This window comes from Eptesicus fuscus, chromosome 1 (genome assembly GCF_027574615.1).
Source record: "Eptesicus fuscus isolate TK198812 chromosome 1, DD_ASM_mEF_20220401, whole genome shotgun sequence".
NCBI classification, from domain to species: domain Eukaryota; kingdom Metazoa; phylum Chordata; class Mammalia; order Chiroptera; family Vespertilionidae; genus Eptesicus; species Eptesicus fuscus.
Window position 1 is genome coordinate 35,353,306 of NC_072473.1, and position 20,827 is coordinate 35,374,132.

At 35.2% G+C, this 20,827-nt stretch overlaps 1 protein-coding gene across 1 annotated transcript; it reads left to right on the plus strand.

Annotated features, from left to right (window-relative positions):
• The first annotated feature begins 5,755 nt into the window (after positions 1–5,755).
• On the plus strand, positions 5,756–13,097 carry HMGN5 (high mobility group nucleosome binding domain 5). Its single transcript, XM_028130893.2, has 6 exons — positions 5,756–5,850; positions 7,593–7,622; positions 8,163–8,192; positions 8,478–8,531; positions 10,470–10,601; positions 11,906–13,097. The coding sequence occupies exons 1-6, from the start codon at positions 5,836–5,838 to the stop codon at positions 12,569–12,571; spliced, it is 927 nt and encodes a 308-aa protein (XP_027986694.2). The 5' UTR covers positions 5,756–5,835; the 3' UTR covers positions 12,572–13,097.
• The last annotated feature ends 7,730 nt before the right edge of the window (positions 13,098–20,827 follow it).

Genomic DNA, 20,827 nt, shown 5'->3' on the forward strand with positions numbered 1-20,827 from the left:
ATAGTTATAGGTCTTCTTGTTCAGCTAGTCCTCAGGTGGCTCTCAAGAATGATTTTTCTATAAATCAGTTATAATTTTGATGTGGTCATAGGAGGAGGTGAGCATAACATTTACCTACTCAACTATCTCCTAAAAATGACCCTTAAGTGATAATTTATTAATGATTCTTCAGTGGCTCTTCTTTTTTCTCTTCCTTCCTGCACTTTTCTTTTGTTATACACTCTGAAACATTTTTAGAATGAGCACCTTTTTTACAGCTGTTTATTCATTTATTCTCTTTAAGGAATATTCAGTAATAATGATAGCACAGATTGGCAATTTAGCAAAACAAAATTCACTTCATTTCTATGACTTCATCAGAGCATTTACCTCTATAGTTTGATGATTGAAGAAAACTAGTTTTAACTTTGTTGTCACACTGTAGATATTTCTAAATTTACACAAAGCTTCAGTAGAAGGTCCACATGTTTCAAGTAATTTACAATAAAATAAAACAATTTGGAGGGTGCTTATTATAAAACATTCTGATACATAAGGCTCTAAGTGAGTAGATGAAAGCCAAAAACAGAAAAATGGTAAAACAAACAAACAAACAAACAAACAAAAAACACCTAGCATGATGCAAAGAGAATCATTCCTCTATACTAGGCATGTTAAAAATCCAATATTTACCTTTAGCCTGTGGTTAAAATGGTATCAATTTATTTAAGTTGAATATTTTTATTAATGAAGTTACTGGTTTGTGACACACAACCTATTTGACAGGTCACCACAGTGAACTGTGATTGTTTCTAATCAGCTCTCACTGATGGGCAGTTGGACTATACCAAAAATCTGTTCTTGAATATAAGCTCTAGTCTCATATGCAAAGCATGCAGCATTTATCAACTTTTAAATTATTTTAAATAAATCTTTCTATAAGGGAAACCAGCATTAATGAGCTTTCTCAGGCGAGAGAAGAAGCCTGGAGCATTAAAGTAAATATATATATACTCTTAAACCAAATATGCTATTGTTTTATGAGTATACCATAATATGCGCATAACTTGTAGAAGTGTCCCAATCTAAATCTTAGTAGTTTATATACTATGGACTAATATCTATACTTCTATATGATAAGGCTGATCATAAAATATTACAAAAAATTTAAGATTTCAAAAGTCTTATATTTCATTCAAAACATAGATATTAACCATAACAAAAACACAAATTAAGTTAAAAAGATTTTAGTGAAGTTAAGAGAACCAGAAATCTATAGTTAAAGTGAGAAACTTTGAAACTCTTCAAGTAAATGAGACCTACTAGAAGTTGAAAATCTTTGAAAACTCTTCTGGCAAAAGAAAGAAGAAAACATGGACAAGTACTTGTCAAGTCCTAATAGTCTCCTCTAAGCTATAAGGTCTGAAAGCCTAAAATAGGATTATATTCAATGATCACTTTAAGAGTAAATAAACATTTTCCAGTTAAAAACGTAAAATTGTATTATATTCTTTTTCCCCCTAGAAAGCAGTCCTATTTACTTTTTGCCATTGGAAACATACTTTCCAGATCCTTCATATCAGGGGCCACTCATTAATTCAATATTTTATTAGTCTCAGGCCTGCTGTGAATAAACATAGAATATGGGAGGCTTTGAGTCCCAGGGTTATAGTTTTTCCAGATTTTCAGCTAAGTGCTGTCATCAATCTAAGCAAATTCCTCAAATCAATCTTAAACAAAGCTCAAAAATAAGTACATTGATGTATTTGGCTCACTGTATTGAGCCAGTATTGATACATTTATTTTGCCCTCTAAAACCAACAACTAACAATACAGGGTATGCGCAGTTTGAATAATTATAAAAATAGTGTTCATTAAAATACATTTCATTTTCAAAATGTAATAGAATCAGCTGTTAGAGTATACAACATTTTTTGGGACACTCTACATATTTAAAATACAGTATTTTAATTATATGCTAGAAGTCTTACATTATTATTTCCTAACAATAGTAAGTAGTTTTTTTTATATTTTCCATTTTTTGTTAATATAATAAGGATAATAATGGTAATGAATGAGGCCAAAATTAAAGATAATTTAATAAGGAAAAGAAAATATTATTAATCAATCAGTATTTTTGAGATCCCATTGCATGCAAAGCAGTTTATATAGAAAAACTTTTAATGATGCATCATTAATATATTTTTAAACTATGATTACGCAGAAAATTTGAAGATCTCATTTATCTTAACTATCTAGCATCTCTTAATAAACACATATTTTCTTTTGGATTTTCTTTCTCAAGCATGTTAATGTTAATGGTGTCTTTCCTCTATAATATTTTAAATCATCCCATGTCATTTCTCAATGGTTACTAAAATAGACATGCTCCTTATAAGTTTTCAGTGTGGCAGTAGGCATACTTAATACCCAGTGAAAATTAGAGGGTCCTGCAGAGAAGTGTCTGGCAATCAACCTTCACAGTCATTAAAAAATATTCTAAAAAGATAAACAAGTCAATGTAATTTTAGGGAAAAAATGAACCAATAAAAAGGCTCACTTCGACAATTGTACAAAAGTAAACAATTTTACTAAGAAATAATTTATAAATTTTAGAAAAGTAGTTTTTATAGTTAGTAAGTTCTATAGGATGTATATAGTGTGGTGTGCTGAGAAAATATTCAAACAAGAGAAAGTAAGTATATAAAAATTCAATTAAATGTGAAGTAGGACTGAGTTGTAGGGGAGGTAGTGGAAAATATCAAGTTTTCTTGTGTCATATGAGTGGTACAATCTAAATTCTATAGTATAACAATAAGGTAGGATCTTTTAGGGCTAAAACTATTGGAGAAGCTTTTTTTTTAAAGAGGTGATATTTGACTGGGGCCTGAACAGTTTGGTAGATATTTGATATAAGAGAATGGGACTTCAGTGGATAGTAATAATATAGCAAAGGCAAAGAGCCTAGGGCAGGTTGAGTTGTACAAAAGACCACCTGGTTAATGGTAGAAAAGAAGAACATGGAGGGTGGAGGCCAAGAATTAAAGAAATGCTTCACACGGAAAAAATTCTTATGCATGCATGACTATTTTTGCATTCTGATAAGACATAAATCACAGTTGCAACAGGTAGACTGCGTGGAAGCAAAACTGACTAAAAAAGAAAATTGCTGACAAACTTAAGAGGAATCTTAGAGCTCACTGACCTGCAACATTTTGCTTTGCCTCCAAACTGTCTTACCTCCCAAGGCTCCTCATAATCATTTGTTTCAATTCACTTTGGGCAAGGCATTCTGTTCTCGGAATAAGAACAAACTTTTCCTACCTCTGCATTTGATATAATATAACAATCTACCCAACAATTCAGAGCAAATTGTACTTAGATTGCACAATTTACAAACAACCTCAATTTATAAATATGTATGCATCTGTTTGCTCTATCCTACAAACATAAAAATCATTGAAGTCAGAAACCACGCAATGCAAGTTTTCATGCCACAATGTTTTATGTTTTCTTAGACTAGCCTACAAAAACAAAATCCAACTCACAAAATAATGCTAAATACATATTTGTTGAATAAATGTGTTTTAATATTGATACTTTTTTCACTCCCTTCATGTTCTTCATATTTCTCTTTATCCTTATGAGGCAATCCTTATATTGAACCCAACATTCATGCTTACCTTCTAGCTCTTAGAAAATAAAATGATTAAAACATAGCTAGTCTCATCCATTAATGCTTTCACCATAAAGGTAAAAAGAAGCATCTAGGGTATCTAGATATGAGCCTAATAATGATGGGCAAAGGAAAGAATTCAAATGCCTTTCTTATTTACCTGCTTGAATTAGAATGCAATATGAAGTTGGAGGAGGGAAATTGAGCTGCACTCAAATAGTGTTATACTACCTGATCTGTTTAATTGCACACTGTAGGTGCTGCAGAAGAATGGATAAAAACAAAAATAATGGTATTTTTTTTTTGGTAGGCTGTATTTTATTTTATTTTTTAAAAATATTTTTATTGATTTCAGGGAGGAAGGGAGAGGGAGAGAGAGAGATAGAAACATCAATGATGAGAGAGAATCATTGATTGGCTGACTCCTGCACTCCCCACACTGGGGATCAAGCCCACAACCTGGGCATATGCCCTGACTGGGAATCAAAACATGACCTCCTGGTTCATAGGTCAACGCTCAACCACTGAGCCACACCGGCTGGGCAGTTAGACTGTATTTTAATTTGAAGAGATGGTTTGGTATTCTGTAACAGCTATGAATATTTGTTTTTAAACTCACAATTCCAATTTTATTTAATCCACCTGAATACAATGGAATTCTTCTCTTAAAAATGTTCAAAAGGTTTATTTCCTTTTTTAAACAAAAAACAACCTTCCAGAATAGGGATTTGAGCTGTTGTTGGAGCACTTTTAAGTCCAATTAATTGTTACAACAACCAAAGCAAGGCGCTGTGACAAAGAGCTTCAGGGACTTGTATTCTATGTTTTACCCATAATTATATTCAAGTACCTTATTTGCCAATTCCCTCCCCAACTCCAACAACCTTTAGGTCTCAGGAAATAACTTTGAAAGGCAGATAGAAGCCTCTTTTACAGTAGAAATCCACTTAAAATGGCTAGGACTAGGCAGATGAGGCTAAGGAAGCCCTCTCCTTAGGCACAAAATATAAGGGGGTTCCCCAAAACTCAATAATGAAGATAAATTTTAATACACTAGTTTAAAGATGTAAATTAATGTAGAGTCCATGATGGACAAAATATCAAAATTTAAATAATGACAGGATCCTACCCTGCACTTGCATGGTTTACCTCAATCACTTCACTTTAATCTCCTGAGTTTGGGGCGCATCCGTAATTTTGCGCCAGAGGTGAGTGCCTTAAGCACTTAATCCTAGTCCAGAATTGAGTCCTAAACACTTTCATATGTGGACCTCCCTTTGGATTCAAAATACATTGCATCAGCACCTTTCCTCTGGATAGACCTCTGTTATTACAAACCTCACGCGGGATCCTGTTGAATTCTTGGTGGACTCCCACCAAGTGGCATAATAGTACTTTTCAGGTGTCCCTGCCTTCAGGCACCTCCTACTCTTCTAGCTCCCAGTTTTGTTGCTAATCTCCACTGGCAGGAGACAGGCCATTTTGGCACTTTCCTTGCGTCAGGGCCACAATCCTGCTTTGGCGGAAAGTACTTACAACCAGAGAAACAACTTCACTCTTTTCTACTTTCTGAATGAGCGCTCAGTTCATCTCAGCAAAGGTAGAATGGAAAGACTGGAGCCTACACTCAACCAGTTGTCAAAAGCACCTCCCAAACCCCGCCCCGGGAAGAAGTAAAAGTGGAGGTTTTGGAGACTGTGGAGAAAACAACTGCAGTGACTTTCGCCTGTCATTACAACATAAAAGGGGAAAAAATGATCAAGACAGCTCCGGCTTTCCCACTGGTTTTATGCTTGAGCACTTTGCGTCTTCCAAGTCCATGCGCTCCTCTACCCCACCAGCGGTCCAAGCTGGTAGCACTGAGGGCTCAGGGCAAGTCCGTGGACCATGCCTCCTGGGCTGGTCACCTCCCCTTATTGGCCTGACAGCCTGTCACTCCAACTGGCTCCCACTCCAGCTAACCATTCACGTAGTTCGGTTTCGTCTTGGTATGTTTAATGTTGCCAATAACGAGTGATTTTTTTTTTGGGGGGGGGGTGAGGGGGGAAGGAGGCGAGGCGAGTACAGGTCGTGCTGCAATTAGTTCATTGAAAACTCAGTTGCTCTCGGAGCGGTCGAGCGGAGACTGCTTTCAGCTTTTTTCTGCTGACTGTTAAAATCTCCTGTAGAGAGCTGCAACAATGCCCAAAAGAAAGGTAAGTTAAAAAGAAAGATATAAGGTGGATTAGCTACTGAAATACATATTTCCTAATTGGCAGAAATTTAAAAAAACAAACACATTTCAGCTTCTAGTTCAATTTTGTGATGTACTGAATGGAAGGGGAGGGAAGGGCAAAGAATGGTCGGTGTAACGTTTAGGCTCGTCTCGCATGCAACTAGTAGTTCACTTTTGACTTGTTTTGTTTAAGGGAAAAAATTGCTTAAGAAGTGTCTCCATGCTGAATTACAAACAGCCATAGCGCTGTGCTGTCGCTTCCTACCCCACCCCCCTTCCTCCGCTTACCCTATTGGAGAACGCTTCTCCCAACCATGCTTCCAGGCACCAGTGTCCTCCTCAGCCTCCAGTTTTTCTCAGGGAACCGTCCTGTGTGGGAGTAAGAAAGCCATGGCTTTCTCCCATATTTGCCTTTGTTCTTCCCGTTTTCTTTTTCCATTTTTCCCCTTCCCTCCTCCACTTCTTGTCATGCCAGATGACTATGCAATGTTAATCCTGTGCCATTAGGCGGCGCAGACTGCAAACTGTCCGAGAGAAGGGAGAGATTCACCACTGTAATTAGCAACTTCAGGGCTGAGAGATCTGGAGCTCTCCAAGTTCTCTCTCTAAAGGTGGAAAGATAAGAGAACTGTGTCAGATAAACAGCTGTAGATGTTGGGATAGCATCGATTTGTTCACTTAAGTCATGCAGGATTGATTTGAGCTACTCAAGGGCTACAGGTCTCCTGAAAACCCTCACTTCAAAATTCGTGGCTCCTCTCTTCGACAGGAAAAAATTTATGCGTGGTGTTTGTTCGTTTTAGGAGGAGGGGTCCCTTAGAAGTGAAATCGAACGCAGTTTCATGCTTGGTAAAATTGTAAAACACTGTCCTAACATAAGGCATTGTGATTTTTAAAATATTATTTCTACTTATCCATCTGCTTTCCCTGTTTCTATAACCTAGGAATAAAATCGAAATCCCCCGGGGCTCCGGCACTGTGGTATGAATCTTGCAATAGCTTGATAATTCCCAGGCTAGAGCGCTGCTCAGGCACAGGAAGCAAAGGTTTTTAATCACCATCCCCCTTTCTGAGATCTCTGCCACTGCAATTTTCTAGGCCTGTGCAATAGGTCTTGCTATTTTACAGAGCTGACAGCAACCTTGTCTAGCAGGTAGTGGCGGGAAGTTTTAAAAATGCGGCTGGCTCCTCAGTATAACGCATTGACGTTGTAACAAAGAGCCCCCTCCCGCTCCAAAGCATTGTGGGGGTTGTAGTTCTTGTATGCAGAACTTGGGAGGGAGGATAATCCAGTCTTTAGAGAGGTTCAGATAAGTACAATTGCATCTCAAACATAAGGCAAAACAGGGAAATTGCATGAAGCTTTGTCTTCATTCTGCCCGCCCCCACAATATTTTGGTTTTAACACTGGCTACAGCAGGTGGATATTAAAATTTAAAATGTTTGTTTCTTAGGAGATAAAATATACACAAAAAGATGAAACTGATTATCATTTGTGTAAACTTATGTCTTGTGAATGCATTTGCATCTTGGTGCACATGTGCACATTAATGCACAGAAGTATGTAGCATGCTACTAGGAGATAACACGCAGCTACTTGAGCAGAAATCCAGAAAAAAATCATAAACGGTTATATTGCAACTGTAATCCATAAGTAATATTTTCTCATCTACATGTTTATATCGATGACCTTATTTCTGTATGGTTTTCTCCTCTGTATAGGCTGCAGGTCGAGGTGATATGAGGCAGGAGGTGAGTTTTTTTAGTTTTAGAATCTGTCAAAAAATACACTCATTTTGAAACTTGAGGCTCATAAGCAGCTAACAAAATAGATGCTGGTTAGTATATTTTACCACATGAGTACATATGGAATGTCAGTGAGTTCCCTCAAAAATATACTAGGTATTGAAAACTCCAAACTTCTTGGGATTTACAACATTATTGTGCTTGTCAATATCTGGACGGAACTTCTTCCTTTTAAGCAAAAGAATTGCTTTGTCAGTTTACAAAAAGGGGCTATATTGTCATTTCTAAATATGCTCCTTGTTACTAGTGATTGTGTTCATTTAGCCTAGCAAATGAAGTTTAATTTGGGATTTTTTTCCCCCTTAGCTATATGAAGAGTCTAGATGAGGGAGAAATCAAAACATATATATTTCTACTATGACATTTTATAATCAACTTCATAACTGCTTCTGTAATGACAATATTTATGTATTTTCTCTGCAATATAAATAATTCTAATTTTGTGTATCCATAATTCTCTTAACTGATAATTTTTTTCACCCATAGCCAAAGAGAAGATCAGCCAGACTGTCTGCTGTAAGTAGTCTTTTTAAAAAGCTGCCCACGTATTATAAAATATAATTTTAAAATTCAGGCAATCTTGGACAATACTGTATTTAATACAAGATTTATTTTTAATGTTTTAAGAAAAAACTCTCACACTAAGGAATTTTCCCTGGTGTTCAGTTTGAACTCTCCCAATTTTTTTTAAATTAAGAAATTGGATTTTACTGTTAGTGATCATTCTTTAATTCTGATTTCTTCCATCCCCGCCCCTCGCCCCAGTCCATGACTTGTGTTGTTTTGTTTTGTTTTCTGCAGATTCCTGTGCCCATTATATCAGAGTTGAAGCCAAAAAGAACATCAACTCCAAGGGTAAATATTCAACATGCAATGTTGAGGAAAAATTGCTTTTCTTCAGAAATAAATTTTTGGAAAAGCATACAGCTGATCATTTTGTTTTCTTTGTTTTCTGTTCAGTTAATAATATATTACATTATACCATATGGTACGTGTAATCACTTTGAGTAAGGAATATTTGTTCATGTTCTGTGAATGTGATTGTCCACTGTGTTTTGGCAGTTTCATTAGGAAAAGACAAACAAAATTTTAGTTTGGTAGACTCATAAAATGTATATGCCTTTGACATCATATAGTAACAATACCTTTATTCCTGGAAAAACAAAAGGTGTAAACTATAGTAACCAAAACAATGTTTTTTTAATTGTTGTAGTAACTAATATTTGATAATAATTTTTAGTTTGCAAAGTGCTTTCAGGTACCTTATTTTTAAATGGACACAGTTGATTTAATATAGGCTTCTATACCTTGATGTTGTGGCTAAAGACACTGGAAACAGGCATAACCTCAATATTAAGTTCACCTTCCTCCCTTTTATTTATATTTGTTTATCTGTAAGTGTGTGAATATAATTCAATTTTATTTACTTTGTTAACTGTTTTATTGAGATATCATTGATTAAAGATTGGTTGAATTGTTAAAGTAATAAAAGTTTAAGACTATGAGAATATTAGAGTCATGTAATCCCATTGTTTTATAGTTAAAGAAAGTGTATTGTAGTCATATTTGTAAAATGCTTTGACATTATTGATTTAAAAATATTGTTAAAACTAAAGCAAGTGAAGTTTTAATAATAATAGTGACAGCAGAAGAGAAATTTTCTTTTATTTTTTTCTATTTCACATTTGAAGGTCACTATTGTCTAAAATTAGGTACTTAATTTATAGATTATGACAATAGCTGACACTATTTATGTCCTTTAAAATATAAGATATTGCTAGAATAAAACAAGTACCATTTAATCATGGACTTTAAAATACTTTACACTTCTTGGCTCTTGATTTCAATGTTAAAATAGTAAAATCCTGTCTATATTGTATTTTACAGTTTCTAAAACAATTTCACATACATTTTATCATTTTCTCCTTATAACACCCCTATGAGGTAGGTGGCATGACTTTATTTTACATATGAATGAATAAGCTCAGAAATCTATGCTTTTGCCCAAGGTCACATCAAGTAAGTAGCAGATCCAGAATTCAAACACAGATTTTTCTGGCCTCTTTGCCCAGTGCTCTTTCTACTACATACATACTTAGGCAAAGAGCTTTCTTGGTAAAGCAATCATGATTCAAGTTATTCTAAAAACTTGTAGACACAAAAATTGAATCCCCTTTGTCCCCAGATGATCTCTTTCAAATATATCTAAATTGATAATCTCACTAGCATTTCTACATCTAACCTGATGCTGGAAGTTGGCCCTGAGTGTTCATCATTTAACTTGTTGTTTCACATTGAAAATTTATTTGATTTGTACCAGAAGAACATTATTCATTTTTTAATATATATAAAGGGATTTATTTTTTTAATTTTTAAATTATAGTTGACATTCTATATTATATTAGTTTCATGTATATAGATTAGTAGTTAGACATTTATATAATTTATTAAGTGATTTCCCCCATTAAGTTTAGTACCCACCTGATACCATACCTAGTAATTTTAATATTATTGACTATATTCTCTGTGCTGTACTTTACATTCCCATTAATGTTTTGTACTTCTTAATCCCTTCACCTTTTTCACCCAGCCCCACAATCCCTCTTTTTTAATACTGCATCAGTTTACAATGAAAGTGAATGTATTTAGTGATAATTGTGTTGATAAAAAGTTTGTATGGGTATTTTAAACATTTTTCATAAATTATTACAACTGGTAGAATAACTTGGGCCATTTAATCAATATACCAGGTAAATTTTATATTTATTTTTAATATTGTGTGTTACTGGACAGAAAATGAAAAAAGATGATATGATGGGAAATAACGCAGATACAAGTACCCAAACAATAGCTGAAACCAAGCAAGAAGTTATTAAAGAAGAATACAAGGAAAATGCTGAAAATGGAGAAGGCAAAATTATAGAGGTATCTTACAATATTAACAGATTTGTCTGTTTAAAATTTTAACAATAGGTATGAATGAAAGAAATCTTATTTGCCTTGTAGTTTAAAAGAAAAAGTTGAGACACATTAATTGAGTAGTGGTTCTATAGAATCATAATCTGTTCAGGTTGCTATAACAAAATACCACAAACTGGGTGGTTTATAAACAACAGAAATTTGTTTTTCACTGTCTGGAAGCTGGGAAGTTCAAGATCAAGGCTACAGAATTTCTGGTGTCTGGTGAGGACCTGCTTCCTGATATTTAGGTGGCAGTCTTTTCTCTATGTCCTGACATGATAGAAGGGATCATCAGATAGCTCTCTAGAGGCCCTTTTATACGGACACTTGATTCCATTCATGAGGGCTCTAACCCTTCTACCTCCAAATACCATCACATGGGGGATTAGATTTTTATCATATGAATTTTGGAGGATACAAACATTCAATCTATAGCAAGTAGTATAATGGTATCTAAGGGGAAAATAAAGAAAATGAATTTAAATGTGAGATTTACAGGCATGGATAGTGGGAGCAGTGGCTTAGCATTGCTATTAATAGAACAATGATCATGATTCAGTAATATAACAACTATCTTATTAAATGCAAGTTAATTTTCTATTCCTTTTGTCAGCACATGCATTATTTGTAAATCATTTTCCCAGATCACGATTCTTTTTTTTACTCCCCTGCAGATTGCAAGACAAATTATTATGTAAATGTTTCTAATAGCTCTTATGTTGCATATTTAACGCATACCACATTTTTAGATATTAGTAAAACATTGAAAATGGGATAAAGTGCCAAATCTACAAACCAAACCTAGACATAGAGGGAACATATTTTTATAAGTGATCCTATGATATAAGGTAAAAAAATCTAAATCTCACTATTATAGAAACAAAACATATTATTTCTTTAAGGAATGTATTTTTGTTTACATGTATGCTCTTCATTGAGAACAGTTGATAAAAAATATGTCATTTTAAAATATATATTCTTTTTGTTCATATTTTAATGAAATTATTTATTTGAATATTTTTTTCCTGAAGTTATGTGCCAAATATCTGTTTGTATATGTTTGTGTGGAGATATTTTAATTAATCCTATTTCTTAGAATGTTTTCCTTGTACAGTGATATTTAGGAGGCCTTTCCATAGGAAAATTACCTTTTTGTAAATGAAGTGTTATTATTTTCATAAAAAAATATGTAATTTTATCTAAATATTTAGGGGGAACAATTCTAAATTTATAAATATAATCGTGCTTATTTTCTCTTACACATATAGGCACCAGCTCCTGAAAAAGAACCTGAGGAAGTAAAAGAAAAAAAAATGGAAGATGTTGAAAAAGAAGGATTAGAAAAGAAAGAAGCAGTGCCATCAGGAGAAAAGAAAAATGAAAAAGAAGATCAGGAAGGAAATGGAAAAGACCAAAACAAGGAAGAAGAGAAAAGAGAAGATGGAAAAGAGGATGAAGATGGAAAAGTGGAAGAAGACCAAAAAGAAAAAGGAGATGAAAAAGCAGGTGAAGATGGAAAAGAGAAAGAAAATGGCAAAGAGGAAGAAGATGTAAAAGAGGGTAAAAATGGAAAGGGGAAAGTAGAAGAAGGCAAAGAATGTGAAAATGAAAAAGATAAAGGTGAAGATGAAAAACAAGAAGACAGAAACGAGGAAGGAGATAAAAAAGATGATGAAGATGAGAAAGGTGATGAAGATGGAATAGAGGATGAAGATGGAAAACAGGGTGAAGATGGGAATGATGATGAAGGTGGAAATGAGGAGAAAGATGGAAAAGAGAAAGGAGAAGCTGAAAAAGAGGATGGAGGAAAAGAAGGGGAAAATGGAAAAGGAAATGGGAAAGATGGAAAGGAAAAAGAAAATAAGGCTGAAGTTGAAAAAGAAGTAGCTGAAAAAGAAGATGTCAAAAAAGAAGCATCTCAGAGTATTGTTTAAAGCTGCCCTATGTAGTTTCATAATTTGGTAATATGTACCTTCATGTTGTAATGTTAATAGAGATAAATATTTTTATCAAATATTTTATAAATGTGGTTTTTCTTTAGCATTAACTGAATTTCAGAATATATTCATACTGATCATTAGCCACAAATTTCTTAACATGAAAACTTTATAAATCTTGTGATTATAATAGGGGAATATATAGAAAAAACATGCTTGAAACTTTGTCAGTAAATTTCCTTTTGGGTAAGTTATATGTTAAATCTTTGAATTTTACTTCTGTATGTGATAATTTCATAAAATGGAGAGATCTCAAAAGAAAAATGGTATGTGGTTCTCTAAGTTGCTTTTATGAAGAAGGTGAACTATTTTCATGTAATGCTGCGGAGTTAGAATTATCTTTTCCCAATGTGACTTTAGTTTTAGTTTGGGGAAAAAATAAAATTGTAATTTCATTTTAAAAGAAATGAAAATGTTTCTTTCAGAAGGGCAGTTCTGATTATATGTGTATACACAAATATTTACTGGATTTATCTTAATAAAATTTTTCTTCAAAGATTATTGTAGTTTGTTATATATCCAAAATAATAGTTAATGAAATATTATAATGCTTGACTTTTTTCTATTGCGATATTCATAAAATCATTAAATTTTTTTTCACTTAGATAAAATTAACAACATAAAAGTCAGCATTTTAATCTTTTCAAAGTGTACAATTCAGTGGTTTTTAGTATATTCAAAATGTTGTACAACCATCACCACAACTCCACACCCACTGTTCCCTGGAAACCACTAATTTATTTTCCATCTCTATAGATTTGCCTATTCTAGATATTTCATATAAATGGAATCATGTAATATATTCCATTTTACATGTGACTTCTTTCACTGGGCCTGTTTTCAGTTTCATCTCTGTTGCAGCATATATTATCATTTCGTTCATTTTTATGGCTGAATAATATTATATTGCACCAAAATACTATATTGTTTGTTGATGGACATTTGAGTTGTTTCCATGTTTTGTCAGTTATAAATAATACTGCTATGAACATTCATATGCAAGTTTTTGTGTACATATTTGTTTTCATTTATCCTGGGTATATAGCTAGGAGTGGAACCACTGGTTCATACAGTAATACTATGTTTAACTTTTTGAGAAACTTCCAGACTATTATCCAAAGTAGCTTTAGCATTTTATATTCTCACCAGAAATATAAAGGTTCAGATTTTCCCACATCCTTGTCAACACTTGTTATTGTCTACCTTTCTATTATAACCATACTACTAGGGGACTTGGCGGTGATAATAATCATAGTGATTTTGATTTGCATTTTTTTAATGAAATCGAGCATCTTTTGCACTTTTGGCCATTTGTATATCTTTTTGGAGAAATGTCTATCAAAGCTTTTGCCCATTTTTACTTGAATTGTCTTTTTAGTATTAGGTTGTAAGATTGTGTACATTTTGGATATGTCTCTTATCAGATATAATGATTTGCAAAAATTATCTCCCAATTTATGGTTTGTCTTAACATTTTTATAGTGTCATTTGATGCATCAAAGTTTTTAATTTTGATTAAGTACCATTTATCTACTTTTTCTTATGTTGCTTGTGGTTTTGGTGGCATATTGAAGAATCTGCTGCCAAACTGCAGGGCACAAAGATGTTCACCCATATAAAGAATGTTATTTATAGTTGAATCTCTTACATTTAGGTCTTTGATATGTTTTGCATTATTTTGTATATGTTGTGAAGTAGGGGTCTGACTTCATTCATTTACATGTGGCTATCCATTTGATCAAGCATAATTTCTTGAAAAGACTATTATTCATATAACAATGCCAAGGTATCCTATATAATAAAGAGGTGATATGCAAATTGACCATCACTCCAACACACAAGATGGCTGCCTCCATGTGGTCAAAGATGGCCACCCCCATGTGGACACAAAATGGCCACCACAAGATGGCCAGCAGGGGAGGGCAGTTGTGGGAAATCAGGCCAGCAGAAGAGGGCAGTTGGGGGGACCCAAACCTGCAGGGGAGGGCAGTTTGGGGGGACCAGGCTTGCAGGGGAGGGCAGTTGGGGGTGACCAAGCTGGCAAGGGAGGGCAGTTAGGGGTGACCAGGCAAGCAGGGGAGGGCAGTTAGGGGCAAGGAAGCTGGCAGGGGAGGGCAACTAGGGGTGACCAGGCTGGCAGGGGAGAGCAGTTAGGGGCAATCAGGCCGGCACAGAAAAGGTCAAGAAATACACTTGGCTGAAATCGGTTTGGCTCAGTGGATAGAGCGATGGCCTGCAGACTAAAAGGTCCCAGGTTTGATTCCAGTCAAGGCCATGTACCTTGGTTGTGGGCACATCCCCAGTAGGAGGTGTGCAAGAGGCAGCTGATTGATGTTTCTCTATCATCGATGTTTCTAACTCTCTATCCCTCTTTCTTCCTCTCTGTAAAAAATCAATAAAATATATTTTAAAAAAAAGAAATACACTTGGAGTTTCTTTAGTATTATGCAGCATCTTTTGTTAACTATCATTGGCATCACATGTATTTGGTAATATATAATACTGACTCATCACAAGAATTGATTTTGTAAGCATACAGTGTTGAAGTGTTTTTCCATTGCAGTTTTCTTTTTATTAATAATTTACCTTTATTGTTGAAAGTACTACATATGTCCTCTTTTTCCCCCATTGACCCTCTCAACCCTGCATCCACTCCCAGGCCTTCACCACACTATTGTCTGTGTTTATGAGTTTTAATCTAAAATTTTCTGTTGTGATTTTGAAAGGCTTGCATCACTCATAACCATTAATGTGGAAGGGGAAGGCATGCCTCAGGATAAAAAAAATAATAGAAATAATATTTGAAATCATATTATAATTAGATAGAAAAGTATGATTTAATCTATGGCTGTACCTTCAGAAAAAGAGTATACACAATTATTCAGTGGCATATCTGCTGCATAAAGTAAGGCCTGCCTTTAATATTTCCCCCTAATCATTCTTAACATGTTTTATTTTTTTTCATGCTGAACATTATAAATTCTTATTAACAACTCATGTTTGGGATGGTATGAGCAAAGGAAGACAGAGAACATTTATACTGGAGCTGGGATCTAATCTTATAAACCACTAGAGGCCAGGTGCATGGATTTGTACACAATGAAAGTAAATTAATTAGAAGGTGGCCGGCGGGCAGGACTGGGTGAGATGGGCCAGACAAACCCTGGAGCCAACCACCCGTGATCCCTCCCTGGCATCTGAGGAGTGAGTGGGGTCCCTCAACTTGGCTGCAGGGATCGAGCCAAAACCAGCGATCAGACATCCCCTGTGGGGTCCCGGAGTACGAGAGGGCCCTCTGCAAAGTTGCTGTCACTCGGCAGCTCCCGTGTTGAGTGTCTGCCCCTGTTGGTCATTGCACATCATAACTACCAGCTGGTCAGCCAGTCAGCCAGTTGCTTAGGCTTTTATATATATACTAGTAGCCCGGTGCACGAAATTCGTGCACATTGAAAGGGAATTACTTAGATGAAATATTTTAATATTGCTATGTGCCCTTTCTCTATAATAAAAGTGTGAGAGATAAAAGGAAATGAGTACAATGTATAGGAAAATAATACATAATTTTATTAATAACTAAACAATAACAAAATTATATAACAACAATAACAAACTCGTAATATAAAAACAACATTGATGCAAATAATGACTGATAAAGTGATTAAACTTATTCTAATATCTCCCTGTATACCACATTAAGAGTAAAAACACTTTCAGAGTACTTGACTAATTCCCCTTGAGATAAAGTATTTACAACTTTAACTTTAACGTAACATGCTCTTTGAACTCAAGAGAAAGCAACAGCCATAACTGGTTTGGCTCAGTGGATAGAGCATCGCCCTGTGGACTGAAAGGTCCCAGGTTCGATTCCAGTCAAGGGCATGTACCTTGGTTGCGGGCATATCCCCTGTAGGAGGTGTGCAGGAGGCAGCTGATCGATGTTTCTCTCTCATCGATGTTTCTAACTCTCTGTCCCTCTCCCTTCTTCTCTGTAAAAAAATCAATAAAATATTTTTAAAAAATACTTTAAAAAAAAAAAAAGAGAGAGACAGAGAAAGCAACATTAACTGACCATGTCCAAAAGCGGGTCCAGGTAGGAATATTCCTACTCTGTCTAGAGTTTGTCCTTGTGATTTATTAATAGTCATCACAAATGCTGGCATAACGGGAAACTATCTTCGAATTAATTTAAATGGGTGGCCAGTGTCAGATGGGGACAAATCAATTCTTGGAATCAGAACAATCTCTCCCTCTGTAGATCCTGTTAATATTTCAGCTTTGATAATGTTAGGTCGCAATCTTTTGATAATAAATCTGGTACCATTACAAAGACCCCATTTACTATTAAGATTTCTCAATAGCATGATGATTGCACCCACTTTCAATCTTAATTTATGACACGGCATTCCAGAAGGAGTAATACTATTAAGAAATTCAATAGGAAAATGTTCCTTTTCAGCACCATCTGTTGAGTCAATGGAATCATCACTCAAATAGGTGTGAAAATCTCCATCAAGTATATCCAAAATTTCTTCATTTAATTTTTGAACGTGCTCATTTTTTGAACAAAGAATTGCACGTTTAGATATATTTTTAATATTATCTATAGATATACTATTTCCAAAGGTGGATTTAATAATAGATCCATTAAAAATCATTTCATGGGGAATTTCAATAATATCCATTCCTAAATGAAAACTGCTATCAAGTTTGCCATCTCCAAGTTTTACTAACCATTCACTATAAGCAGAATCCTCTGATCTCATATTTGTTTTAAGAGACAACTATCTGAAACATCCCCAAACACTACAGTATTTTAAACTTATTTGTGCTATGGCCAATCGTATAGTATGGTGGCACAAAAATCCCCTCTGAAAAGAACTTTCCCACCAAATGCAACATTCAAAGTAGCGCCTGCGAGAGCTTTATATGTATGGCACGTGTGCGAGTCAAAGTTTATTTTTAAATTTCCAGTGTGTGTCATATGTACAGTTGGTCAGACGGATGGACAAATGTCGGTCACTTAGCCTTTTATCTATACAGATTATGAGTCATGATTTTACCTTTTTTTTTCTTTTTTTTAATTAATTTATTTATTTTTATTGAGGTATTATATGTGTACATATCTTACCATTACCCTCCCCCACCCCACACCCTTTCATGCCCTCACCTCCCAGAGTTTTGTGTCCATTGTTTATGCTTATATGCATGCATACAAGTCCTTCGTTTGATTTCATAACTCCCCCACCTCTCCCTAACTTTCCCCCTGTAATTTGAAAGTCTGTTTGATGCTTTACTGTCTCTGTATCTATCTTTTTGTTCATCACTTTATAATGTTCTTTGCTATCCCTAAATGAGTGAGATCATGTGGTATTTTTCTTTCATTGACTGGCTTATTTCACTTAGCATTATGTTCTCCAATTCCATCCAGGTTGCTGCAAATGATGAGAATTCCTTCTTTTTTATGGCAGCATAGTATTCCATTGTGTAGATGTACCACAGTTTTCTGATCCAGTCATCTGCTGATGGGCACCTACGCTGTTTCCAAATCTTAGCTATTGTAAATTGTGCTGCTATGAACATAGGGGTGCATATATCCTTTCTGATTGGTGTTTCTAGTTTCTTCGGATATATTCCCAGGAGTGGGATTACTGGGTCAAATGGGAGTTCCATTTTCAGTTTTTTGAGGAAACTCCATACTGTTCTCCACAGTGGCTGCACCAGTCTGCATTCCCACCAGCAGTGCACAAGGGTTCCTTTTTCTCCGCATCGTCGCCAACACTTGTCGTTTGTTGATTTGTTGATGATAGCCATTCTGACAGGTGTGAGATGGTACCTCATTGTTGTTTTTTTTTATATATATATATTTTATTGATTTTTTAACAGAGAGAAAGGGAGAGGTTTACAGAGTTAGAAACATCGATGGGAGAGACACATCGATCAGCTGATTCTTGCACACCTCCCACTGGGGATGAGCCTGCAACCAAGGTACATGCCCTTGACTGGAATCGAACCCGGGACCTTGCAGCCTGCAGGCCGACGCTCTATCCACTGAGCCAAACCAGTTAGGGCTGTTGTTTTGATTTGCATCTTTCTGATAATAACTGACTTTGAACATGTTTTCATGTGTCTCTTGGCCTTCCTTCTGTCTTCTTTTGAAAATATTCTGTTTAGGTCTGTTGCCCATTTTTTTATTGGATCATTTATCTTCCTTTTATTAAGTTGCATAAGCTGCCTGTAGATGTTGGAGATTAAACCTTTATCAGTGATAGCATTTGCAAATATGTTCTCCCATGCAGTGGGCTTTCTTGTTGTTTTGTTGATTGTTTCTTTTGCTGTAAAAAAGCTTTTTATTTTGATGTAGTCCCATTTGTTAATTTTCTCTTTAGCTTCCATTGCCCTAGGGGCAGTGTCAGTGAAGAAGTTCTTTTGGCATATGTATGAGATTTTGTTGCCTGTGCATTCCTCTAGTATTTTTATGGTTTCCCGTCTTATGTTTAAGTCCTGTATCCATTTTGAGTTTATTTTTGTGTATGGTGTAAGTTGGTGATCTAGTTTCATTTTTTTGCATGTATCTGTCCAATTTTCCCAACACCATTTATTGAAGAGACTGTCTTGACTCCATTGTATGTTCATGCCTCCTTTGTCAAATATTAATTGAGCATAGTGGTTTGGGTTGATATCTGGGTTCTCTATTCTGTTCCATTGATCAGTATGTCTGTTCTTGTGCCAGTACCAGGCTGTTTTGAGAACAGTGGCTTTGTAATACAGCTTGAAATCTGGTATTGAGATCCCACCTACTTTATTCTTCTTTAAAAGGATTGCTGTGGCTATTCGGGGTCTTTTTTTATTCCAGATGAATTTTTGGAGAGTTCTTTCTAGGTCTGTGAAATATGCTGTTGGTATTTTGATGGGGAGTGCATTGAATCTGTAGATTGCTTTGGGTAGTATGGACATTTTAATGATGTTGATTCTACCAATCCATGAACATGGTATGTTCTTCCATCTGTTTACGTCTTCCTCTATCTCTTTTTTCAGTGTCCTGTAGTTTTCTGCGTATAGGTCTTTTACCTCCTTAGTTAAGTTTATTCCTAAGTATCTTAATTTTTTTGGTGCAATGGTAAATGGGATTGCTTTTTTAGTCTCTCTTTCTGTAAGTTCATTATTGGTGTATAGAAAAGCCATAGATTTCTTGGCGTTAATTTTGTATCCTGCTACATTGCCGAATTCATTTATTAAGTCTATTAGTTTTTTGATGGAATCTTTTGGGTTTTTTATGTACAATATCATGTCATCTGCAAATAAGGACAGCTTCACTTCTTCTTTTCCAATTTGGATGCCTCTTATTTCTTCTTCTTGCCTAATTGCGATAGCTAATACTTCCAGTACTATGTCAAACAGGAGTGGTGAGAGTGGGCATCCCTGTCTTGTTCCTGTTCTTAGGGGAAATGGTTTTAGTTTTTGCCCATTGAGTATGATGTTTGCTGTGGGTTTATCATATATAGCTTTTATTATGTTGAGATATGATCCTTCTATTCCCACCTTGTTGAGAGTTTTTATCAAGAAAGGGTGTTGGATTTTGTCAAATGCTTTTTCTGCATCTATTGATATGACTATGTGATTTTTATCTCTCAGTTTGTTTATGTGATGTATCATGTTTATTGATTTGCGGATATTGTACCATCCTTGCATTCCTGGGATAAATCCTACTTAGTCATGGTGTATGATCTTTCTGATGTACTGCTGGAGCCGATTTGCTAGAATTTTGTTGAGGATTTTGGCATCTATGTTCATGAGGGATATTGGCCTGTAATTCTCTTTCATTGAGTTGTCTTTATCTGGTTTTGGTATTAGGGTTATGCTGGCTTCATAGAAGGAGCCTGGAAGTGTTCCTTCCTCTTGAATTTTTTGGAATAGTCTGAGGAGGATAGGTTTTAGTTCTTCCTTGAAAGTTTGGTAAAACTCTCCTGTGAAGCCGTCTGGCCCAGGGCTTTTGTTTGCCGGAAGTTTTTTGATGACTGCTTCAATTTCTTCCATAGTTACTGGCATGTTGAGCTGTTTAGATTCTTCCTGATTGAGTTTTGGAAGTTTGTATTTTTCTAGGAATATGTCAATTTTCTCTAGGTTGTCCAGTTTGTTGGAGTAGAGTTGTTCGTAGTATTTTGTAACAATCCTCTGTATTTCGTCGGGGTCTGT